The sequence below is a fragment of the Rhynchophorus ferrugineus genome, unplaced genomic scaffold (assembly GCF_030347505.1).
Source record: "Rhynchophorus ferrugineus isolate W39M unplaced genomic scaffold, kcgeb_rfMv2 rfM14, whole genome shotgun sequence".
NCBI classification, from domain to species: domain Eukaryota; kingdom Metazoa; phylum Arthropoda; class Insecta; order Coleoptera; family Curculionidae; genus Rhynchophorus; species Rhynchophorus ferrugineus.
Window position 1 is genome coordinate 629,146 of NW_027472593.1, and position 27,929 is coordinate 657,074.

Below are 27,929 nucleotides of genomic sequence, written 5' to 3' on the forward strand. Positions count from 1 at the left end.
TTATTCTTAATTCTATTTGCAGGATTCCAATGGGCAACAAAGCAATCCATCGTGGTGGCGGTTAGATCATTCCTACAACCCGTCGTATGTTGTCTTTATGCTTGCCTATTAGTCAATATATTATTAGAAGTTCAATAGTCTGGGCAGACGTCCAGCCCAGACTCATTGAACTTGTTTGTCAGTGTGAAATTCAGGTAAATCTTTTATACAATTAAATTTTCACTCCATCTTAGAAATACGTTCGATATCACAGAAAGCGGTACCAGATGATACAGCGTTGTATAAGTAACAATTTTGAATTGTTTATATAATTATATCCCGGTTGATTTAGGACTTCTATCCATTTTCAGATGATTCTCTAGAATCTACTTGGTGTAGGTATTTGAGCAATTAAAGTACTGGAGACAACTTAGTCCGTGCATATTTATACTTTACAAACATCTCGATTAAAGCCACAACACAGAGATGAATCAAGAGTGAGGGATCTTCATCTTGTCCGGGTGGTTTTATCACGAGCATGCGCCGTAGCGTTTTTACGATTTTATATACAAAGCAACTACTCTTAACATTTAATTATTCAACAATATATAAGCCGATTCAGTATATAGGCGCATCCACCCAATTATTATATGTCCAACTATATGTGTTGTAACATTCGCAAGATATGTTATATTAATGGTATATTACTTTCGGTTCTAAAGAATTCTTACTTTTTGGCCATTTGGAATAGGGGAACTAATAAAACATTAACAATCGTTAACAAAATTATTATATTAACAAATGTTTTATTAAAAGATATCCAAAATTACCTGATTTCTTCTATAGATTTAATTGGCTGGTTTTCACAATGTGTCAACATGTTTGTTGAAAAATATGATTTATAATGTTTCGCATTTATAATTTAATTTTTGGAGATATTTCTTCAAGTTTAAAATGTTTAAAAAATATATCAAAAACCATACCATAAGTCATGTATCTAATATTTGACCGAACTGCTTTATTATTGAATTTTCCGTTTTAATATTATAATTTTTCTGGAAACATAATTATTTATCAGATTATTTATTTATTATAAAAGCTAGTACTGTACTAATATACGAAATTCTTTTTTAACATATCTAATATTTTATTTTGTTATTTTTCGGGATACACAAGAAAGTTTTCCAGATCTCAGTCAATACTTGGACAAAATGTAAACGCGTCGTTAATGACAATCCATTTTTTTCTATAGTACAAATAAAAAGGGCGTGATCCACGTTCTCATCAGAGAGTAGACGGCAGACTGCATCTGCTTTTTAATTCCCAAATATAACAACTTGAGGGAGTCCAAACTTGCTGGAGAAAGCGAATTATAGGAGAATTGGGGAATTGGACAGTAGGGGTTGACAGTACTTTGGTTGAAGGCTGAAATCCGACGAACTGTAGCAGTTAAAAAGGATGAGCAATTTAATATATATTTGGGTATACATGTATGCTAGAGCCTGTTCTAGAATAAAGCGTAAAATACAGCTATAAGAATCATTCGCTGTTCGATGAACTTGAGAGGACAGTTTTGTCCATTTTTAAGGTCCACCCGGTAGAGGTGTGGTGGGCGTGGGTAGAAGAATGAGTCCATAAAGATACCAGATAACTGAAGTAAGGTAGTACATTCCATCTTACTTTGAACTTGTCTGTTTATAGCATTCATATGAATCGTAAAATTCAATTAATATTATCAACGTTTTTAGTATTTAAATTTCAAACGTTAATTCATCAATAAACTATTATATTTCTTGTCATAGATTTTATAATTAATTAATAATTTTTTTTGGAAAAATGACTTGTTTTAATGCTTGACCATAAAAAATGACACAAAGTTTTAAAATTACTTTCCAGGCGATGTGCATCCATTACAATATTTTTTAGAACCGATTTGGTAGAGGTAATTGGGCAATTAAAATACTGAATTCAGCTGAGCCGCTCTGTATTTATACTTTATGAATAAGTCGGTTATGGCCACATCACAGAATTAATTATGATGCCGGAATCTTCATCCTGCCCGTGGGGCTATAACTCGATCTTGCCCCGTAGCGTTTTACATGTTTATATTTCAAGGCAGCAAAACATTTATTTATGCAATCGTGCTTAAAAGCACATTTACCATATAGGCGTCTCTAATAAATTATTTGTGTCTAACATTCGGCCACCCTGACTTCGCAAAACTTCACTCCGACCTGCTCTTGGAATATGGTGGTTGTTATTCTGGTTTTTCTATAATGGAGACATACTCTTAACTACTTGATCTTTTAAAATTTCTTACCTTGTTGATGATTTTTTCTTTATAGTTCCATTTTATACTTTCCATACTGTGTATTTTATAACTTCTGTGAAAACAATTTTTTTTACATTTTTGGGTGACCTGCAGTTTATTCCTTCGGTGAGGTCCGACTGCCAGACACCATTTTAAATTCTCTTAATGGCCTGGTATATTCAATGATTCTTTTTCTGTTCTCTGTTTTTTTCTTATGATCGTCTTGCTCGGACAGGAGTTCGGTGGTACTATGAACTTAACTTAAACATTATATATATATATTGATCAAACGATGATAACTCTATTCCTAATTTTTGAATTATTCTAAACTGCTGGCGTAAAAACTATCTGTTCGTCAGACTGAATGCATCCCATATGATGGAGGGCTGGCTTCCTCCATACTGTCGTCCGTAATGTAGACCTTTCCACGTCTGTTGTGGTGACCACCGATTGGTTGGCTACTCCTGTGCCGGCAGACTGGCTGTAAACGTTCATAGCAACGTCGCTCGTGATGGCCCCCAGTTTTTGGTACCCTTCATATCATCAGCTAATTTGTTGTCACGTGCATTGGTTGTTCTTATCGTTGGAGTACCCCACATAGATATGCCCCTTTTGCAAGCCCTCTTTACTTTCCTAAATATAACTATATATTTCTATTAGATATCGATGTTATTTCGAGTTGCTCTATGTATTTGTGTTCTGAATCGCAACTTAAATTAATGACTTTATGTCTAACACGATCTGAGAATAGAATATATATTTTCATTGTGTAAAAAATCGAACACTTGTTACCTCCTATTGTCCAACCTCTTTGATAAAATTACTTTGAGCGGAAAGACAAAAAATAATTTGAATACATTTAGTTTTTAATATCTTACTAAAAATATAACACACATGTATCTATTTTTTAGACATTTAATTTTTAATCCTAAGCAAGCAGACCTTGATACTCAACAAGGCTTCTACTTATTGGCATATCAAGACACCAAATGATAGATAATCGAGGTAATAAAATAAAAAAATTAATGAATATGCTAACAATAAGAAAATAAAATACGGAATAAGTTTTACAAGGAATAGACTATTTATCTCTAAAAATATTTGTCAACTATATAAGTAAATCATATATAGTTAATAAACATACATTAAGCACATTTTTATAACATAAAACAATGAATTTTTAATAAATCACATAAACACTTCATATCCCACACTTAAAATTTTAAAATAGAACATAATTTATTTGGTTTGGATAATATAGCTTTTGGACTTTTCCAATTTTTCATTATTACATCACTTATTGCGTCAGGTGTTTTGTCTTTGTTTGTGATGAAACCACTGGTGTTTGTGGTACGTTTGTCTAAAAAGAAACCAATCTTTAAATTCTTTGGTCATACATTACTCTCTTAATATCTCCATTGTTTAAATTTCTGTATTATATGTTTTTAAGATATTTTAAAATATACATTAATATAAATTGTTAATAGTTAAATTATAAACGTTTATACGTGAATAAATGCACTTAAACTTTGAAATATTTCAAGGTAGCAAACATTGTTTATCAAATTCTTTTGTCAAAATATTTTATGTTTTCTTATTGATTACATATATGGAAGATCAAAGAATAAACTAGAGATGAAAGAAAATCGATTGTAACTTCCGATGTATCGATAGTTACATAAATTATTCCATAAATATTATAAAACCTTTTAATTATTTTTAATAAACTATTAAATTTTGTACTTAACTTTAAAAGATTAGCTTCCCTACACTAATTAAAATAAAATATTTATTAAAAAATTCGATACTTTAATGTATATTTTACAATATTTAAATAATATCGATATTTTTTGGGCCGTGCCCTGTGTGTATATTAAATCGCAATTTAAAACACTGACTTTATTTCTAACATGATCTGAGAAAAAAAAACATTTCTAAAATGTAAAACATAATCGAAACATAACGATTAATATACTTTGAAAACGGATATTTAATTTTAAAAATTAGATGCACCTCGCTATTTAATTTTATAGGTTTATAAATACTATATAATCATGAATTTCTCTGCTTCATAATTTAATTGTTCAATTGTCTTGAGGGGTACATTTAGTTAAATTCGTTTGTTCTATTGTTCAGCAAATCGTTCCCAGTCTGTTCTCTTGATTGCTAATGTTGGGTTTCTTTCTTGTCTTATTATATTTTCGCTCAACGTCAGAATCACTGGCGTATGATCTGAACTTAGCTCAAAATTTTCTTCGATCTTTTTATAGTTGGCTGTTATGTTTCTTACTATGAAGAAATCTAACAGGTCTGGGGTTTTCTCTTGATCAGTCGGCTAATAAGTTGGTTTTCCAGTTGACATGTAACTACATCATTGTTCAGCAGCTGCTTTATGTCGTTCATTGCCTTTAGTTGTTGTCATTCTGCATTGGAATCAACTCCAATTATAAATTTTTCTCCCAGGTTGCTTAGGACATTCAAAGAATTTTCCTTTTTTTGATTGTATCTTGGAGGACAATAAATTGCGGCTATTGTACCCTTGTATCTGCCTGATTTAATAGTTAGTGCTATTACCTAATTTGCTGCTGTACTAAGCCGAGGTTCTTGATGGAGGCAAATATTCTTTTTTTATTATTATAACACTTCCTTCTCTTGCGGTGTTAGCTGGATGTATGGTATGATAAAATGTATATCCTCTAAATTTTATAAATAACTCTTTTGTTAAATGGGTTTCTGGTATTAGGCAAATATCTATTTTTTGCATATCTAGGAATACTTTTAGGGTAGCGTATATATAGGGTAAAAATATTCGATCATTTTTTCTTGTTTGTCCAGCTTTCCTATTAGTTTAAGTAGCAATTCGTTGGTGGTTGCTTCATCTTTCTTTGTGTCTCTTTGCTTATTTTGACTGATACTTTGGGCATAAGTCATTTCACCATGAACGTTATTATATTTTTTCGGTTGTTTCTTTTCACTTATTGGTTCTTGAGGTTTAACTTGAGCTATTCTATTTCTCCTCCCTTGTATTGTTTTAGCAACTACACATCCTCTATAACTCGCCGGATGCGCTTCATTGCAGTTTGCACATTTCGGCTTAGCTTCTTTGGGTCACACTCTGTGGTGATATGTTTACATGAATATTTTACATATCTGGGTTCTCTTCTGCAGAATTACTGTATGTGTCCATGCAATTGGCATCATTTACATTGCGGTATTAAGTTTGATTTTTTTAGAGGTTTTATTTTTATTTCAACCCCAAAAATACTTTAATACCTGTTCTAAAATACCAAAAATGTTTTTTCTGTCCGTATCTTATTCGAAGGCTAACATAAATAGACGTAATGGCTTCTTGTGGACTAAAAATTCTCCTTTGTTAATTTTGGTTTTTTCTTTTTTTAAACTATTTGTCGCATTTAAACATTTAAGTCCATTTTGGTTTAGTTCTGCATTAATTTTTCACTTTTAGCTGTTGATGGAGGCGCTTTGTTTTGCGCTTTGCTCTGTTTTTTTGTCGTTATAAGAGTGCCATTACATTTTCAGCAACTGTAAACAATCTGTTATTTTTGTGAATACTGTACGACATTCGGCGTCGAGTTTTATTTGTCCATTGTTTAGTACCGTTGCTTTGAATATTATATACTTGGGCCTCATCGTAAAGCAAGTCAAAGTCGGTAATATTACTTACGATACTTGGGGGTGACCTGGGCATTCTAATTTCTTTATTTTGTTCATTATTTTGTTTTACTTTTATTTGCTGTGATGATGATCCTGGGGAATTATTTGCTTTTATTTTTTTACTTTTACCCGTTATTCAGCCTATTTCTTTCTGCAATTCTTCTTCGTCTGTTTCTTATGTAACAATTGGGCTGCTTTTGTTGGCTTGGTGGTTTGTCCTTGCCTTCAGAACTTTGTTTATTTAGTTGAAGCTGGAGGGCATTTATTTGTTTTTGAATATGGGTTAATGCAATTTCAAGACTCTCTGACTTTTCGTTCATCCACGCATTGTAGAGTGCTCGTTCGTTCTGGGTTCTAGTTGTGTTTTCTACATTCAAAACTGCAATATGTGATATTCTGATGTCAATATTTCCATTTTATCTATTTTTTGTGTAGTGTTCTCATATTTTTTTACGTGCTGTTGAAATAATACTGTTATTTTTATGTTTCAAATTATCCTACGTTGCATTTGTGGTCCAGATATTCAGTTTCGGCTCTTAACGTTTTATGGCATTTTGCATTTATTTTCTACTGTACTGACCTTTATTTCCGATGGCACTTTCACTTTTTCTGTATATTCTAAAATCCCCTCCAATAATATATCTTGGGCTTAATTTTAAAAATAAATGTCTATAACATGAACATAATAAAGGAGGATTTAATAAATAATAAATGGCAATTAGAAAGAGAAAACTGGAACACTCTATGAACAAATTACCATGAAACTCAACCAGGGAGGTACAAAAGACACTAGAAATATAAAATAAGAAAAGCGTAGTGATTCTGAGCATGGCGTCTTTGGAGATGATGTGTTATGAAGTTCTAACATCTCTAGGATGTGTTACAACAACATGTCGTCAAAATGTGGACAAATTGTAGAATTAAAGAGAAGTGGCAATCCCGTCTAGTTCCTTTACACTTTCCTTCAAATTTAAGAAAAAATATAACTGACATTAAATGAAACGGTCTAAAATATCGCATTACTAGATCGAATTCTATGTACCATAGATGTTTGGAACCATTCATGATTTTCTTGAATGGTACAAGTCTTCGTCGGTATTTTTGGGCAAAATATTGAGAAAATTAACAGTAGAACTCGCTTTTATTCTATTATGTAATATCTAGAGGAATAATATTAAAATTACGGATTCATGAATACATTAGAATTGATAATCAATTTATCATAAACATATAAGTTGCGTTTAATATATCTTAATATTAAACTTGAAAATCCGTTGTAGATCCTTCAGGTCTCTCCTAAAACCTTCTCTGAATAACAATAATCAAAATTCCCAAATTTAAATAAAAGTATGCTACCTACTTGAATATACATTTATTTATCTTAAACAATTTTAAGCTATATTGATATTTATTTTTCTTGTAAATACTCTAAGATGCATCAATGATGCTGATGTTATAACAAAACGATATTTAAGTTCAAAATAGCTATTCATTTCAAAAATATACGAAATATCTAATACCTGCATAACTAGACCTTCAAAACTCATTTGATTTATTTGTAATATAAATATTGTAAGATCAATATAGTATTAAAATGGTACTGATAAAATTATTTGGTTATGGCCAAAAGCATACCCTTAATCTAGTATTATTTTATCAACCACCTTATAATACACTAATATTAATGATTTACTGAAATCCTTATTTGGGATTTTTATTAATTAGACCTCATAAATGAAATTGACATTATTGCGATAATTGAAATTACAATTACTAACATGTTCAAATGTACTAGGTAAACTAATATATATTTACCTCAAAATATCTACCTTTCACTTATGAAATTAGGAAAAATACAAAACAACAATATTACAATAAACATAATTTATTTAAATATAAAGGACAATAGGAGAATGTTATGTTATTTGTGTTGCAGCCACTTCATCGATTTTCTATGGACTATTTCTTAAGGGTCTAAGTTATATGAACTCGCTAAGATTGTGGTAACATTGGCCAATAACTGTAAATTTATCATCTTCTTTCTAATTGGGCTAGATGTCCGTATATTCACCTTGTGGGTTATATAACAGTATACACCCTGTATCATTCAACTCATTTGCCCATGGTTCTAAACTTATGGCGTCATTTTCATTTCTATTAGCTGTAGATTTAAAATCATAAGCTGCTTTTATGTTTTGTAAACAATTATGAGTTACTAAATCTATTCTTCTTACATTAGTAATATCCACATCGTCTCTTACATCATCCTTTATAATATTAAATAGTATTTTAGCTGCTCATTTGGTTACAATTTATTCTCTATTTGTTTTCGAGAGCTGCAGGAGTTTAAAGTATTTTCATGTCCAAAATATGTTTTGGTGAATTCTACTTCATATTCTTCACCTTTGTTCTAATTTAATACTAGCTAGGCAATGTGTATTTAACTTGTTTCTTCCTTGAACTTCCTTGGACCCTGAAATATTATGCTAGCACAATATAAAGAAATATAGCTTCTTCTCTCTTGACTCGAGGTTAGGGCTTGCTTCATATCATTTTCCCATATTTGAATTTCTTTAAAGGTATTAACTTTCAGTAACTCCTCAACATTTAAGTTATGAGTTGACTGTAAATGATTCATTAGAAGATTGGCTTACATTGTAGTATGCTCGCATAACTTACATGTGTACAGTATATTTGTTACTTTGTTATCTTCATTAATAGCAGGATGCTTTGTTTTGGATCCACGTTGTTTCAATATTTGTTTGCTGCTATATTTATTTTCGCAAGTAAAATATCTAAAAATGAATACACCCTTCAGATTTAATGCAGATATTTTTTCTAATACATAAAATTATTGTAAGATTCAGCAGGAAAGTCTCTTGATATGGACATTCAAATTAGAGCAGGTATATAACTTCGTACACTTTTCAAAATAGAAAAACTTCTTTTGTTCCATGTTTTGTCTTTCCATAGCAATTTGATTTTCTTATATAATTACTTAATTCTACTAGTATAATATAAAACAAAGCAATATATATAGAAAAAAATTAGTGTATACAATAATATAAACTAAATATTTCAATCAAAAACTAAATAAACTATATTTCAATACAATCGTATATTAAACTATCTAAAATTATAAAAAAAAACTAATTAAGTAATAATTTGGTTAGCAAAATTTTGCGTTTGCACTCGAAGAAGCGCACCTTTCCCCACTAAGAATACAAAGCGAAATGCACGTAACAGCATTGGCGTGAAATTTAAATAAAAAACAATTTTTTTCTGAACTAAATTTATTCAATTAAATTCCTTTAGATATACATATAAATATAATCTATAACAATAAATATAAATTTATAATGTAAATTTATTTATATTTATCTAAATTTATCTAAAATATAAATATAATATAAAAAATATATATCTATAAAATATAAATATTATATACATATATATAAACCATAAGCAAAAACTTTGGTGCATAGTTTTTTTAAAATTTTCTCTTCCATCTTTCCGCCAGTACTTTTAATATTTTATCCGAAAGATCATTATGGAATGTAAAATTGAAGGAGTTTTAATTTACTTTTTTTTAACATTTGACAAAAATTTTGTTATATTATCGACATGGCAAAATCGCTGAATAATTTAAGATATAGCTCAAAGACCTTCTGACTTCTTGTTGTATATTAAAACAATTTTGTTAGAGTTTCGGACACTATATATTGTTTATTATTTATTCATAATTGTATGTAAACAAAAATCACACTTCATTTCTTTTTTAAAAAGTTTCACTAAATAACCTGAGATATACACTACGGTACAACGTAAAATTTTGTTTGCTCTTATAGGAACACCTGGACTGAAGTTATAGTCAAGTAACTAACAGTAAGAATGAGCAGAGAGGGGGATACTGGCTGAATGAATACAAACTTTACCATTACTTTCTGGAGTTTGTTCAAGTGTCGATGATACTTGTTTCGAACACCCTGGTTGTAGGCCTGGAATGATGGAAATAGGCATTACAAATATAGTAAGACAGTTTTGAAATTAATGGTAATAATTATGAACAGAAATGTGACTGACTCCTTCAATATAATACCTTCTATATAATTTTGATATTGATCCACTTCCATTTGTACATGTTCAGGGCTCGTGGTATTATTTTCACCATCACTAAATTGTTCATAAGTACTTAAAGGAAGGTTTAAATGTATCACAAAAATGTCACACGTAGTAACGATAATAAATCTGCTTCATGTTTAACCAACCAGTTTAAGATTTTTAAAGTTTTCTTCTCATTTCTTAAGGATCGCTTTTTTAACGGAAAACGATGATGCATTTCTTCACTGTACATCCGGGCACAAAATACTTTCTAGAACGGGAATGCATTTTAGCTAGTAATAAAATAAAATAATAATTTAATCTATAAACGTTATAAAAAGCTGACCACACTGTTCTCTACATAGGGCACATTGAAAATGGGGTGCAAAATGAACAAACCATACAATGAAATGAACGAATCAGATTCCGTCCCGGCTCTTTGCATGGCGAATAAAACAAGAAATGTGTTAAAGGTAGCGAGATTTACATGTTGGACGTGGCGAAACATTTCGCCAAAATTTCCTAAGAATTTAAATTTCTATTTCTCTATGAGTATATTCGCAAAATATTACCAAAACATCCACCTACGAAACTTCCCGCCCTACTCGTATTTAACATAATAGTTTGGAGAGCATAATTGGCAACGCCTCCGACCGTTTTAATTTGCTAATTTTAGGTACGTCTGTGTTTCTATCCGGTAGCTTCCAGAACAGTCTCCGTTAGTTCGTTGATTGAAACATATTGCCTTGTCTTACCTGTCGGACCAATAAACTAGTATTGTGGTCGAATAAAGGCCTTCTATTTATCCTGTCAAGTGTGTGTGTTTAGAATATAACGTACATTTCAAAGACTATAACATTTGTGCTGAGGTTGTAATAGTCAGTTAAATAAGATTTACTCTATTAACATAAGCGGTGACAGTGATAAAATAGCCGATGGACCATCCCCGTCAAAAATGGTAAAATCAGACTGTGTAGGAACTTTGCTTGTCGTCTAATCAGAACAGAAGCTAGAAATAACTGAATTAGCGTAAAAATGCTGTATGGCGTGGTAAACTTCCTCATCTGATGCTTCTAGTGCACAAGCTGTGCCGTCAACTATGATGTCAAAATTTGTTTGTCAAAAATCGACAAATTAGGGGTAAGTGATAACATTATAATTGTTAAGGCAAGTCAATCTATCAAATTCCAGTACATTGTTACTATTTATCCAGTACTATGTCAAGCTATATATAATAGTACAGGGAAAGAATGTAATAGACATTATTCTTGGGTTTGCTATAAATAATCTCCGAGTTAACTTGCCTATAATGCAACCACTCTCTGATATGGTGTCAATGTCCTGTAAGAAATACTTTTATTTCTTGGTAAATAATATACAAATATTCAACAAACATTATAATGGTCACTATCTTGATAATATACTAGGGGTTGCAACGGTGATTACAATAACAATCGTATATCAACTACGTCAGCAAGATACTCTTCGAGAGACTCTAAGAAACTATATGATTTCCGGTCAAGGCGTCGTCCTTTGTATCCAAAAAGTGTACATCTCAGCGTTCCCATCGTTCGGACCCGTTACCACGTCCGCCTCGTTTTGCGAATGAGTCATTAGGTGCCCTCTATGTAATTGGTCAACAATGCCGATCTATATTTTCTTACGGTCCATCTCTTACTGATTATGGAAAATTTCACTTGATTCATTTGCCACAACGACCTATTTTGATGCACTGTATTCAGTATCATTAAAAAATTCTGGGAATATAGGAAAAGTTAATTCAAATCACGAAAGAAAAGAATTTTAAGCAATTTCAAAGTACCGTCCCGATTTCTTCCTGTTCTGTCATTATTGTAAAGTCATCCGTTTGTACTCAATCATTTCAAAAAGCATATTTGAAATATGTACATAATAATCGTTGTAATAACAAAATAAAAATAAACAAAACCTTGTGTGTGTTCCTTAATTATTTTTTGAAGTCGGTTTAATTTTCTTGTTAAAAACATATTTTTCTCTTTTTGGTGTTAGATATTTGCTCAATAAATTATGCAGTTATTATATTAAGTATTACATTGGGTAGGCCAAGTAAAGTTGCAGCCTGTTTGAGGAAATATAGGAATAAAGGAACAACGATTGAAAATAAGAAATGCTTCAGGCCGTTACCTAACCTAACTGATTTGACAAATGCATTAACCAAACTAGAACAACCACGAAAAGTCGTTGTTCCCATCGGGAATCGAACCCGCGATCTCCACGTGTGATCTGAAGTCTCTAATAACTATACCATAGAAGCAGTTGCCTGCAATATTTCTACGGCTTCTCATATGATATGGTTAGTCTTTAAAGAGCAAACTGAACGAATTTGTACGGATAATTAACATAGAATAAAAAATATGTAAAACATTTTTTGAAAACGTCTATATTGTGTTGTAGAGCCAGAGAGAATTACAAGACGATAAATCAAATTGTAGATATGTTAAAAAGTTACTATGCTACAAAAGAGTTTAAGTTTGAGAACAACAACGTGAAAAAGCTATGGAAAGAAATGAGAAAGAGCGACCGGGAACTATTTGATTTTGATATGGGTGCTTTGAATTGGGACATGTACTTTTACACTTGTATCCGAGGTAAATCTTACCTAGACTGAAGTTCATTAATGATTGATGCTAGATGAACGATTATAAATATCGGTTATATCACAGAAGAACTAAAAAGATCCAAATTAGATGTTATTTTTGTTATTTCATTTCAACTCATATATATTTTTACATACTAATTACACCCAATTATTCAATTATTTTGATATAACTTAAAATACTATTTGTCATATCAATTCATTTGTTCAACATATAAGGTAACAAAAATTGGTCAATTTGTATTATGATGTGATGGGAAATGATACAGTCATACTGGACCCAATAGTGATTCCTAACTAGTTCTTTTCAAACTTTTCTATAATGTTTCGTCAGTATTATGTTACGAATAAAAAATTATTTAATACTATAACATTTATATTTCCTTATTAGAACAATATGTGTAAATCTAGTAATACGTGTTAAACTGCTCGTAATACCTAATAACGTTTCTAACCTTACTAGCTAAAAATTTCAGCCTTCTTTCTATTGAGTGTTTTCATTTGTCTTCATCAGATTGCCTATTTTTATCCAAGCACAGTCTGTGATGGGCCACATAAGAACAAAAGTTGTCTGGGGATTAAAATACGGACTAATATCAGTAATATTCACTATATCACAGGGATTGAGTTAGAGGAATCCTTTCTTCAGGTCTTGAAGTCTGAATAAAAACTGAAAATATGTCATTTCCCAGTTGGTTGCCTTTATGAACTTGTTTTTCAACTGCGAACAGTCGCCTTCATAATAGAATACCGGGGAATACCTTTCGCCGTTTCTCACCACGAAAGGCACAAAATTATCTATATTAATCTGCAGGAATCCGCAGGAATCTTCACGTATGTCATTATATATATTATTAATAAAAACGAATATGATCCTGGTGCAGATTTCAGAAAATTATACGTCTGCAGGAAGTCTTCCATCAGTATTTTTCTATCTCTGCCTTCTACGAATAATAGCTTCCCAAATGAACCGTCACAATGTTTAAAATTGATCTCATTAAATAAAGAAGCTTCGTATTTGTTAAAGGGATAACAATTTATTCGAAGGCACTGATAAACTTCTGATGAAAATTTATTCATCGTGGAGAAAATTCTCTCATTTATAATTCGGACGGAGACATATTTTAAATTACTCACTATGATGTAAGGAATGTGTTGAGATTCGATAGTGCTAATCTAGTTCTGCTAATCTATCGGAATTACTTACTGAAGCTGCCGGTACACCATGCCGGTTTGATTCAATATTTTTACTGTGTTCGTCATTAGAATTATTTCTGATTATTCTAATATATCTTTGGCTATTTCGCGCCGATTTAATTATATCAATTTTGTTATCTGGATCGTTATTTATCGACATTTTCACTTTTTATTTGAATGTAATCTCTTATTGTTTCCTAGAGATGCCTTCCGTCACGTTGATAACTAAACAATAACAAAAATTCATCACCAGCACCCTTGATTTTACATCACCCCCTAACAAAATATAAAAAAATATTTTTTTAATAATTATGTTATTATTATAACTTCTGATAAAAATATTAATAAAGCATTGGTGTATTATTCAAAAAGAAACCGTACTAATTTAAATGTATTAATTTATATGCTTATATATAAAAATAACCATAATTTTTATAGTGACAGTAATAACGTAATTTAAATTATTTTGCTATCACGGTGACAATATAAATATTAGTAAATATATCAAGTTATCATTGGGATCGGTGTTTCATTACATCATAACAACTGTTCAATAATTATAAATTTATTGTTATATTAAATTAGTATTGTTGTTATAAAGATGATTTTATTCATTTCCATATTATGTTTACAAATTTTATTACGAATATTTTAGGAGCTGGAGTTTATATTTTGAAGGACCCATTGGACACTATTCCAGAAGGAATAAGAAAATTCTATAAGTTAATGATTATTTACTATTTAATATTATGTACATGTTGGTGTGTTATATTATATAGTGTTTTTTTTAATTTTAAAATTTCGTTATAAACATATGTTAATTTTTGCGTTTGTTTTAATAGTTTTGATAAATATAACTTAGCCCAAATATATTAACCATTATTAATTATAACATTTTTTTATCAATAATAATCCTTATTGTATATGATATTTCTCTTTTTTATCACTATTTACTTTCGACGCCATGTTGTATTACTATAAACATAATACCAGTATATTAAAGAAAAAATAAACGTACAAATGAACAAAAATAAACCATTCGTTTTCAAGTTTTATATATTTGTAATTAGCTATATTATTCGTTCAAAAAATATATTAACAATTTTTAATTATAACGTTTTTTATTAATAATAACCCTTATTGTGTATGATATTTGTCTTTTTATCCCTATTTACCTTCTCTGTGATGTTATATTACTATAAACAAAATACCAGTTTATAAAGGAAAAAATAAACGTACAAATGAACAAAAATAAGCCATTGTTTTTATATCATCAATGTTTTTGAAATACCGATTATTTTGATTATATATTTGTAATTAGCTATATTCCTCGTTCAAACGAGTAAATGACAATGGCAATGACGAATCTGTAGTTAATTTTATATATGACTTATCAACAGCTGTTATCAAATGAGTCATCTACTTGAGGTTTTATAACTTGCAAAAATTCACAACTTGTTCAAAAGCACCTCTAACTGTAACTACCTCACTTAATGATAAATAAAACGTCATAGTTGATATTTCAACTCTGCAACTGAAAAAAAAACCGAATAATTGAATCAAACTTCAAATCTAAACATAACCTCAGAGAAACATAAGGCTATATGGACATTCATACGAGCAGTTTTATGGACCACTATAATTGGTTCAAAAATATTAAGCAGTAATTAATATAGTACGTTTATTGCTGAAAGAACAAATTTCACATAATAGAACAAAAACATGTTTAATTTCTTATAAGAAAAATATTAGTGAACTTAATACTAATTTAACAGGCTATAAAACAAGTGCAATCTGCAACGGGCCATTTGGGAACGAAGCTTTCTTGATGATCAAAATATTGGCTAACATCCACAATATTCACTAAATCACAAGAATTTAGTTGAATAACTTCTTTCTCTAGACCCTGAAGTCTAAACAAAAAGCGCAAAATAGGTTAACTCCCATTTGGTGGCCGTCACGAACTTGTCTTTCAGCTGCCAGCAGGTTCTTTCGAAACAGAACATCGGTGAATATTTTTCGCCATTTCTTACCACAAAGGGTACAAATTTGTTTCTCGTTTATGTCATTATGCATGTTATTATTTAAAGCGAACATAATTCTAGCGCAGAATTTGAGGAAATCTTACATGTGCAGAAAGTCCTCCTACAACATCTTCGTATCTCTGCTTTCTATGAATAAAAGTTTTCCAAATTGACCATCGCTATGTTGAAAATTAATCTCACTAAATAAACACGCTTCCCATTTATTCAGAGTATCATAGTTTACTTGAAAACATTGGTAGACTTCTGGTGAAAACTTCTTAATATTATTTCACAACCTATGATTTATAATTCTAACGGAGACATATTTTAAATCACCGACAATGATGTAAGGCAAATGCTGCAGGTCTATTGCGTGCCATCCAAATTTTACAACTGGAAAACATGATGCTTCTTGCAATTCTGGTAATGTTTCGGTCTTACTCACTGCGTCTAGTACAACATGTCGGCTTAATTCGTTATCCATATTTTGTCGGTTCGCTGAGTTTATTTATGACAATTTAATTATATAAACTTATTCGAATGATTTTTATTCGACATTTCACTTTTTACTTATATTATTTCAATTAACACTCTTGTTATATATTTAATAAGTACACTACTCTTATAATCTCTACATATATACTACCTTCTGTCACTGTCACAATTAAACATTTGCACAACTCCCCACAACCTACTTGATTTTAAATCCGATTTCAATAAATTACATAGAAATACTTTTTGTTCGTTATAACTTGTTCGGAAAAATATATTAAGATAATAACATATTATTAAAAAAACACCCGTTAACGTTCAGTATATATTTCTACAGTTTTCTTTAAACATTCATCACATTTCAACTATAGTAATATATATCAAGTAATCTATGGAAAAAATGTTTTATAATACCATGGCAACTGTCAAATTGTTATAAGATTGTTGTTTTTAAATTAGTATTAGTTCTATATGTAATTTGTATGCTCTATTAACTTTAATATAAATAAATAAATTATAACAGGCGTATTAAGTATATGAGTTTTTAGGTATAAGAGTTTATATGTTAAATTGTGTTGTTTTATATAGGACCTTTTTAATATAAAATATTTGAAGAAATTTGCGAGTGTTGCCTAAGTTTGCAATTGTGACATTACAAATAACTGAATAAACTAACCAAACCTCTCTTTAATCTAGAGATATATTCTGAAAAATATGTTATACTTTTTATAATATAAATTAATCGTCGGATTTAAAATTGATCTAATTTAATAAACATACTGAGAGCAAAAATTCGTTGTTATACATTTATTTGAAAACATTAGTAATCTTCTGGAGAAAATTTGTGCATGATTGAGAAAATCCTCTCACTTGTGCCTAATTCGAAATGAAACGTGCTTCAGGTCACTGATAGTGATGTAAAGGATGCGATTATTCAAAAGTCTGCGATCCGAAATTTACAAATGAAGGTTTCTGAAGGAATGAAGAAGGCTAATGTTTCTTTCAATTCTGGCAATATCATTGCTGCTTACTGATTTAACCATACCGGCTTTATTATTTAAACGATTATTTATTAATCATTTCAATTTTTATAGCTTATGATGCATTTGATTCATTTACGGATAAAAATATACTTTTACTTCATTTGCAATTTAAAACTAAAATATATTATTTCAAAAACAAGTACTGAATTGGATCCACTAAGGGAACAACGACTCTGTCATAGGGATGCCGAAAAAATATTCATATTTTTCAATGTTCATGGTTTTATATCTTTCATGATATCATGTTCATATATGATATCATGTAAATTAAGGACTTCAAGCAATCTAAAGAGCTTAGATATGTTTTCCGAAGTAAACAAGTGATAAACAGTGAAGGGAAGTTAAGTTCGGTTTTCGATGTCGTCAAACTGTGGTATACTTAGGCTGGAGAGCCATAGCGAGAACACTGAAGAGGGGGTATCCCTTCAGAAAATGGGAATATGTGTATTTATAACGACTTAGCGTAAGTGGGTTAGGCATAACTTGGCAGGATCATTAATTATGAGCGTCAATTATTAATGGATGATCACATGAATATGCTTGAATTGCGTTCTGCGTAGTATAGAAATCCGTGCAGATCAGCTATTCACCAGGCCATTCTTTCAATAGCTATCGAAGCTATCTCCAAATGGCAAACCTCTCAGCAGTAAAAATTATTATGTTTTTTGGGGTGCTGAAAATTAAGGAACCTAAAGGGCCTATAACGGACATGTTAACGTTCTCATCGTTATTTGGGTAGGGATGTAAGTTGATCGGAAATCTTCACCGAAATCGTGTTTTCTGTATACGCTGATCTCTGTTTCATTACAATTTTAGTATATGGCTTAAAGTCGTAACAACAAACAAAAACTATCAATTTACCTGAAAATATTATTTTATTTAACGGAAAGAAGAGGCGACTGGCTGAACGGCGATACATAGTGACACTGAGGGTAAAACACACCTACCCGTGTCACAAAAAAAGAACAGATCCTCGGATAGCCCTGGGCCGGAGCGAATACCGAAGAAATAGTTATATCAGCTTATAGGTTAAATTTAAGTTAGTGAATTGTTTAATATATCTATAGATTGTATACATTAAAACAAACTGTGAACGGCTTGTTGTATGCACATATTATGCCATTTAATCATTTTTTCAATGAAATATTTTAAAATCCATTGCTTTCATACTTATACACTTCAAACTTGTGATGATATATCAACATTTTCCATTTGTTTTAATAACTCAGGGATAAATATCATTTTGAAGGTTTTTCTTAATAATAATCAATAAGCACGGAATTTGATATTCTATTAAAATTATTAAGATTTTTTCTGGTTGCTGATTTACAGCTGAATTTAATGAAATGGGGTACTTGTATTAATTGTAACTCTCGATGCATCCCGTATATGTGTAATTGTTTTCTATATCGATATTTATGAGTTTTTTGTAACATCTCAGATATATAAATATAATAACTAACAAACAAATTAACTGAAAGTATAATTAATAATTTTAAATGTTATACAATTTCATTGTTTTTACCTATTAAATAAAGAATTAATTAAATTATATTATCACCTCCAAGCAAGTAAAATTTATTATACTGAAAACAAAATAAATTTCCATACAATTATGAAATGAAATATTATTTCCGGAGCTACAAACTAATAATCTAGAGTTCTATAGAGAGGGTTCATAAAAATAAAGAGGTAGATATTATGGGAGTTTCTGAATCTGAGAGATTCTGAATCATTTCTCCAAATAGGCCAAATTAAAAACTTTTAACAATTATAATTTATATGATATTTTAATAATAATTAATAAGTTTGAATTGAAAGACTAAATTGAATTAATTCATTATTACAATAATATATTTTACAACCTGTGGACGATCCGGTATTTGGAAACAAACTTCTTGTAGTATTCCGAAACAAAAAAAAAATCCATCATTGTAAAGATATGGTTATTGCTGTTTTCTTTAACATTTTTTAATTTTTTTAATACCATACACAATAAAATCCCGTTATACAATATATAAATACACATACTATATATGTGAGTGCAAAAATTGATCCATGATTTAATTGAAACCAACATCGTTCTTTAGACACGTATCGCCATGTGACCAGAAAGATGACGAAACACGCATTGCTAATTTCTTTTTTGAGAGGAAAAATGATCCGAATACATGTAAGGACCTAATAAACAAAAACATTAAAATACATAAATGAAAAAAAAAGAAACTTAGAAGGGTAAGATCATTTAAGGTAGACGTTCAGTACAGGTTAATTAAGACTCCCATGGATTAATATCGGGCCCCACCAGCTTGGTGGAGCAGTGGTAAAGGCGATAGGACGGTCCTCCTAATGATGCGATAGCCGTGGGTTCGAAACCTGCTGGGGCATGGTCGTAAATTTATGTTTTTGATTGTTTAAAAATCGTGATTGTCCTAGGCAAGAGTGTAAAATCAAGAAAACAACAAGGGTAATGATCCCAGTCACGCCAGTAACTAGGCTGGGAAAGACCGGATGTCTTCTGGGATGATTTCTAAAGTTGGTCATTCGCCAGTGAAACTGTAGTATCAGTCCAGATAAACCCATAGTTTGTAAAAGGAGACTTTAAAATGTATTTTTAAAAAAATCGAGGATAATGTATGCATAGACGGAGTAACCTCGACCAAGTATTGTAATGCAAGCAGAATGGATGCCAAGGCAGGTAACCTTTACAATATGCCATGTGACAGCTAAGATAATCCATTAAGAACTGATAAATTGCTAAGTTGCACATCTGTCAACCACAAAGAGTTGCATGTTATAGGTATACACTACGACTATTTAATGTGTTGATAAAGGACAAAATAAATAACATAAAATGTATTGTAAATGTACAGAAAGCGGTTTTATTAGCGACAGCCTAAATGTAATAGGGAATGGAAAACCTGGAAACGCATTAGAATTCAACCATTTTAATATTTATAACATCAGGTATATATCAATATTTACCTAAAGGCCTACTAGAATTCATAATAAAATCAATAAAACATTATCTAACAAATTTCAATTTTTAAAAATTATACATTTACCCTTAAATTTAAAAAATTAAAAACCTGATTTTTACAGGCGAGCTTCAATCAGGATTCCCACGGATTAATCTGTTATGATATATTAACATCTATCGGTTTCACGGAGTTTAATTGGTGGCATTACTAAAAATTCACAAATTTTCATGTCTTAAGATCCATACAAGTTTACTATTACTTTAACCGCTTAACCAATAAATTTGTAAACAAAGTAGTTAAAATAATATTAAATAGAATTAATAGTACGTTTCAATATTTTTGATATACTAACTGTAACCATAACCTATAAATAAAAAATGGATAACGATAATGAATGACCTTGGGATAAAAGATTGACCAACTCAAAAAACTAATTAATAAAATTATATCACTATTACAAAATATTTATAGAATTTATTATTTTTGGCTTTTATAGATGTGTTTTTTGAAACATAAGAATAGGTGAAATAATTTTTATACAAAAATTTAACTTATTTCATATTAACTGAGAGGTTAAAGTAATCAAGAAAAACTGTTGGCATAAACTTTTCAGCCATTTTGATATTATTTTAATCGTCCAGTTCATTATTCGTATTTTATTGAGTTTATAATTTACAATGAGGCTCAAGAAAATAAAATCATTTATAATGTCATCAAATATAGAAAGTGCTGTAAAACATTTACTGATATTGAATATCGAAAATCAAGAACCGTATCTAGGAAATGTTACAGATCTATCGGCCGGTACAAGTACGCCATTAAAGAAACAGATACCAACGCCTGCCCCTAAAACCTTCGGATGGCTCTACATCGAATCGTCTAATATACCTTATATTATTGTTGATGATATTTATGTTAGTATTAGAATCTTAAACGACAAAGTGTTTTCGCGAGTGAAGAAATTCTCGCTTGAAGTTTATAACTTGTTTTACGTGAAATGTAGTCGAATGAAAAAAGTAGAAGCAGATCTGTTCAATATGATTAACATTGCACATGAGGAAACTTTCGGAAGCAGATTTCTAGAGGGTAGTGATTATAAAATGCAGTTGAATGATTTTTTAGGGCCGTATTATTTTTTAAAATTTTGCGAATATATTTTGTACGATTTAACAAGGAACATGTACCAAACTTTTCCTAAAAATACGTGCGGCTTTTTACAGATAACTGCTAATTGTCACATTCCATTTGTAGTGAGAAACAAAGAACTTTATGCACCCTTGTTTTACGTTGAAGGAGATTGTGCCTTTTTGAATTTTCTTCTTCAGAATATTCAAATCGAATAAGGCAAACATGACTTGTGCCTAATGGTTAAAATTGATGATTTATTACCCTTCGTTGAGGGTGCTATTGATACACAATTGACATGGTCATTAACTGATATGAGCTGGATGAAACCAAACAAATGAATATCAAAATTGTATTGTCCAACAATAATAGATATTGTTTTTCTTTTTTTTTTTTATATGAATTTATGTATTGGTTTATATTTCTAGAATTTCACAACGCAGTTTAATAATATTTAAAAAACTAGTTTACAGTGTTTATGTATTAATGTAATATACAGATTAATAATTAATAAGAGTTTAATTTAACAAACTAAATTCATTTTATAATTTATTGTGTCATTTAATAATGATAAATTGAATATAATTTAATATTAGCGTGTGTGAATGTGAATTGGGACGGAATCCGAAATTAATAAGACGATTATACAGTTTTGGCCTATTTTAAAACCATAGACTAAAACGTAAAATTCCGATAGCCTGTGTTTCGGAAACTATAAGAAATAATCCAATTGGCAAAATGCTACGTAATTAGCATTCCGAATATTACTTGGAATATGAATTGAAACGAAATCCGATATTAATAATACTATTTTAAAATTTTTGCCTATTTCAAAAAACAGAGACTAAAATATAAAATTGCGATAGCCTGTATGTCGAAAACTATAAGAAATAATCCAATTTGGCAAACAGCTACGTAATTAGCACGCCGAATATTACTTGGAATGGGAATTATAACAGTCGATAGTCGCAAAAGAGCCGAAATAATCGATAATCAAAAAATTATATAAACTACCGACCGAAAATAATAATTACCATTTTCAAACGCACATTATATTATAGTTCAAATGCACGGTTCGAATGTTTTTATCAATTCGTGATGTCAGACGAAGATGTACGACCCCTTTCCTGTATAAATATTAGGAGACAAAAGGTAGTATTTTCTAACGGTAGTATAAACGAGACGGAAACGTACATATTCCTTACCGTACTAACTTTAAAATAGAAAAGGAGAAAAGTAATTACTGAATATTATTAACTCGCAATTAGTTCTCGACAGATATTAATAGAGACTAAAGCCGTTATGTTTAAAAGAAAACATCGAAAGTATTAAATAATAGAAAAAGACAAAAAAAAACATGGAAGACAAAATCCATTCTTGGAACACATTCAGTTTTGTCTAGCTAAGGCATTTATCGATTAATATCGTGAAGAATGTATCCGGAGATCATTGAGATGATTGACGATGATAAATGTACCATGCTATGGCTAATATTATCCACCAAAACTCGCTGGAAAGCTGAAATTCTTAAATACACCAGGTCTTATTATAAAAAATAATAAATATAAAATATAATGGGTCGTAGAGGGTCCACAGATGAATTGATTAACTTCAGTTAATGTACGATTGGTTAATAAGACAGATAAACGAGTAACATTGATTGATGTTTCCACGCGGAAAATAAACATCCAAGTTCTTGCATCAAGCAAGCAGTGACAAAGGAAAATGAGCTGGGTCTCTACGAACATCTGTCAAAACCATGCAAAAAGCATCTTTGTTAGTAACAACCTTTACATAATACTAAATCGAAAACCTGAAAAGAAAACTGGAAGAGAAGAAAGAATTTTGATACTTGTATCATTTTGATACTTATATTACCAGGTATATATAAATGTTTCATTTAGAAATAGTGAAAAAATCAACAATCAAATCAATAAAAATAAAACGAATATGCTACAACTGGATTCCTATAGACGAACTTCGATTATGTGGAAGTAATCTACTTTCAAATATTAATTTTTTCCTTAGAAGATATCCGGCTTAATTGATCAGTGTCATCAACTAAGCGGTTTCTGGTTTTACTGGTTTACATGTCCACCATTAACTGTAAAAAAAACAAAATTTCATGTCTTGTGATCGATACAGATCTATTAAATGACAGTCCTTTACTCGCTTTATCAATAAACCATTTTGTTGTAAACGAAGTAGTACTATTCAATATCTCTAGAATATTAGTTATGGTGTAAACCTTAACCTATAAATTGATTCTGGACATCGGTAATGAATGACATTAGAATTACAGGTTGGCCAACTAAAAAATAATTATTATTATAAATATATAAGTTAAAAAAAAGTTATAAATATTTAATCTTTAAGGATTATATAATTGTTGTATATTATATAAAATTAATTATATATGCTTATTTCAAACATATTTAATTCCAACAGTATACATACCATCTATTTACAAAGAGGGTTGGTATCAAGTACTCGGCCATTTTGACATTGTTTCAATCCTCAAGTTAATTACTTGCATCTTGCCGGGTTTTTCACACAATTTGTGATTTCGAAAATAGTTATAATGTCATCTAATACAGGAGGTAACAATTTAGAACAAATACTAATATTGGAGATGGTATCTAACGAACCATCTCTAGGAAACGATAGAGATTTACCGGCTGGTACTACTACGCAAGTACAAGAAGAGGTGCCAACGCCTGTTACTTATACCTACGGATGGATTAACGTCGAATCATCTAATATTCCTTATATTATCGTTGATGATATTTATATTAGTGTCAGAATATTAAACGACAAAGTGCTCCCAAGAATGAAGAGATTCTCAGTTGAAGTGTATAACTTATTTTATATGCAGTGTAGTGTTATGAGTAAAGTGGAAGTAGATCTGTTTAATATGATTAACATTGCACATGGCGATTCTTTTGGAAGCAGTTTTCGAGAGGGCCGTGAATACAAAATGCTGTTATTTGAATTTTTAAGATTGTATTGTTTCTTAAAAATTTGTGAATATGCTTTGTACAATCTTATAAAACAAATGTACAAACAATTTCCTAAAGAGATATGCGGCTTTTTACAGATAACTGCTAAGTATCACGTATCATTTATAGCGAGAGACAATGAAAGTTACACGCCTTTGTTTTACTTTGAAGGAGATTTTTCTTTTTTGGGAGACAAAATTATAGTGTGCACTAATTGGCAAATGGCCTATTTTAATTGGTTATTCAAACTTCAGAAACTTAAAATTAAATTTGGAAAATATGACTTGTGTCGAATGATTAAAGTTGATGATTTGTTACCCTTCATTGAGGGGGTTGTTGACACAAAATTAACATGGCCATTATCCGATATGCTCTAGATGAAGCCAGATAATAACTGAAAACCAAATATTTATTCTTCAACAATAATTAAAGTTGATGATATTTTCAAATTTCTATATTTTAGTTTATGTTTGAGAAATTTCTCTACATATTTTGTTGCAGAATACTTATAATCCTAGTTATAGTAACGAATCATATTTGTTTTAATTTTTATTTTGCCATTTAATAATAATGAATTGAATATATTATTTGTATATAGTTCAAAAGTTGTTTTAAATAACATTAATTGATAGTGTTTATAGTTATTTAAAATTAGTCATTTAAACCTCTCTATTTCGTTTAATATTTGTTTTTTATTTCCATTGTTCATTTTAAATTTACTATTCATACAATTTGCCTATTATTTAGTATGTGTCTTATTTGCCTGTTGTAACTACGATATCTGTATGATTGTGTCCCCAAATAATAGTCCGCTAACTGTTTCTTGTACTATATTTTTTATGTATGCCAAACTATATCGAAGGCCCATCTAAAAATATCACTGAGCTTATTTTTTAGCTTTCTTCTGTTATTACAGAAATTAGTTTTATGTTTCTAAACATTACGAATTCTTAACATTTATTTTTCATAGAGGTGAATTTTACAGCAGATGAAATTTGTGCCTTGATGGTCTAAAAACGAAACATCCGTAATATATCCGTCATAGCTTACATAGATAACGGAAAATCATCTTTCAACAGACTCCTTAGTATTAAAAACTGGTATTATTGCTGGTGCCAAAGTTAGAGATATACATTTTACAGACACCAGAAAAAATGAAGAAGGCAGATTTATTACCATTAAATCATCGTAAGCATATTAAGAATATGTAGTCTTTTGAAATATTGAACGACGAAATTTAGAAACCACTGAACATGTGTGATAATTTTGATTAGTCATTCTGAAGCTTTATCTCTTTAAAATAAAGCTGGGAATTTGTTTTAACAAAAATACTAACTAATCTATTTTTAGCGCCATATTTATGTATTTTGAGCTACAAGATAGGGATTTTTTCACAAATAATATTGATTACCGCGAAAAAGTATAGAAAGTTTTTTTGACTAATTTGGTTGGTTCCTCTGGGCACATAGATTTCCGTTCTGAAGTAACTGCTGCCCTTCGTGTAATTGATGATGCTCTTGTTGTAGTAGATTGTGTTTCCTATCAGTAAATCCCTAAATAATTATTTGTATAATAAATTAAATAATTATGTATGTATTTTTGGTGTTCTTCACTTTGTATTAATTTTACATACCATCCCCACATTCACAAACATGCAGAACTTGAATGTCATAAAATTCGGCGTAAGTCTCGTAATACGTGTAGCTGTGGAACACAAGAATCCGGCCGATTCACCAAAACCTGTAGAAGGTACATTTATTGTGTAAGTATCACTAAGGTCTGTGTCATTTGATTTCAGGTTTGAAACGTTTGGCTAAGTCTGATCTTATTGTACAATGTGTCATTGAAGAGTCTAGCGAAAACATCATTGCCGTTGCCAGAGAGCTCCTGTTAGAAATCTGTCTGAAGGCCTTGGAGGAGGATCATGCTACAATTCAAGTTACTTAGTCCGACCCAGTAGTGCCCTTCGTGTAACTGATGGTGTTCTTGTTGCAGTAGATTGTATTACGGGTAAGTAAATTCCTAAATAATTATTTCTATAATATATTAAATAATTATGTATGTATTTTTGGTGTTACTTCACTTTGTATTAATTTTATTAATGAAACATGCATAATGCAATTAAATGCAGATGTAATAACGCATATCTAAATATATTTCTGTGGTAAAGACAATTTATTAAGAACTTCCGAATTAAAGTAGGAAACATTACAATCTTTTAATCTTTACAATCTTTTAATTAATCGTGATGTCATCTCCAACCGCCTCAGGCCCACATTGGTTAATGATTGGTGCTACTGATGCTGCTAATTCGCTATAAATTATGGATAAAGTTAGAAATAATTTTGTAATAATTAATTATTTCAGTTGTGTGCACGTGTGTGTTCACACGTGCTTTATTTAAAAAAAAATTATTCCACCACAATTATGCCACTATATAGTTTTCAAAATATCTTTTATGAAGTTATTAGGAAATAACGTATTAAACGCTTTCATGTTACCTCTATCTTTATATCCTATGTTGACAAGCTGTTATATCGAGAATGCATTTTATATTTGTAGTTCTTGGGTGTAAATAAAATTTGTACTTTAGGAAAGAAGAATATGAAGCCCTTCTCTCCACACCGTGCATTAACTTATAATAATAAGACAAGGATAAGGATGGAAAACAATTTAGACGGACATGGTTAACTGCTGGTGGGACTTTGCTTCAAATGATTCAAGATTCAAGATGTACATGCAAAACGATCTATCATTATCCTGTTTTTGGGTTGCAATATTCCTAACCCCATATATTGTTAAACGTCAGAAAATTTGGTAAAGTTATTCAGCACCCTACTGCAAATTCAAATTGTTCATGAACAAGATTGGCTTAATATATTCGTCGATAGCCTGACGTAATATATTTTCCGTTTGTACTCACAGCTGAAATAATTCATTATTACAAAATTGTTTCTAAATTTATCCATAATTTATAGCGAATTAGCAGCAAGAGTAGCACCAAGCATTAACAAATGTCGGCCTGGGGTGGTTGGAGATGACATCACGATTAATTAAAAGATTGTAAAGACACTACAATGTTTCCTACCTTAATTCGGAAGTTCTTAAAATTGTCTTTACCACAGAAATATATTTAGATATGCATTATTGCATCTGCATTGAATTGCATTATATATGTTTCTTAAGTAAAATTAATACAATGTGAAGTTACACCAAGAATACATACATAATTATTTAATTTATAATACAAATAATTATTTATAAATTTACTCACCCGTAATACAATCTTCTACAACAAGGTCACCATCAGTTACACGAAGGGTACTACTGGGTCGGATTAAGTAACTTGAATTCTAGCATGATCCTC

At 30.2% G+C, this 27,929-nt stretch overlaps 1 protein-coding gene and 1 pseudogene across 2 annotated transcripts in view; both read left to right on the forward strand.

The window, feature by feature from the left end:
- Window positions 1-27,929, forward strand: part of LOC143205649 (eukaryotic translation elongation factor 2-like) — a 497,146-nt pseudogene that overhangs the window by 60,938 nt on the left and 408,279 nt on the right. The window contains exon 6 of the transcript XR_013007835.1: window positions 23-194. The product of XR_013007835.1 is annotated as a eukaryotic translation elongation factor 2-like (transcript). The remainder of the gene's footprint in view (window positions 1-22; window positions 195-27,929) is intronic.
- On the forward strand, window positions 25,435-26,706 carry LOC143205693 (elongation factor 2-like). The gene is made up of 2 exons (XM_076418794.1): window positions 25,435-26,311; window positions 26,361-26,706. The coding sequence occupies exons 1-2, from the start codon at window positions 26,215-26,217 to the stop codon at window positions 26,507-26,509; spliced, it is 246 nt and encodes an 81-aa protein (XP_076274909.1). The 5' UTR covers window positions 25,435-26,214; the 3' UTR covers window positions 26,510-26,706.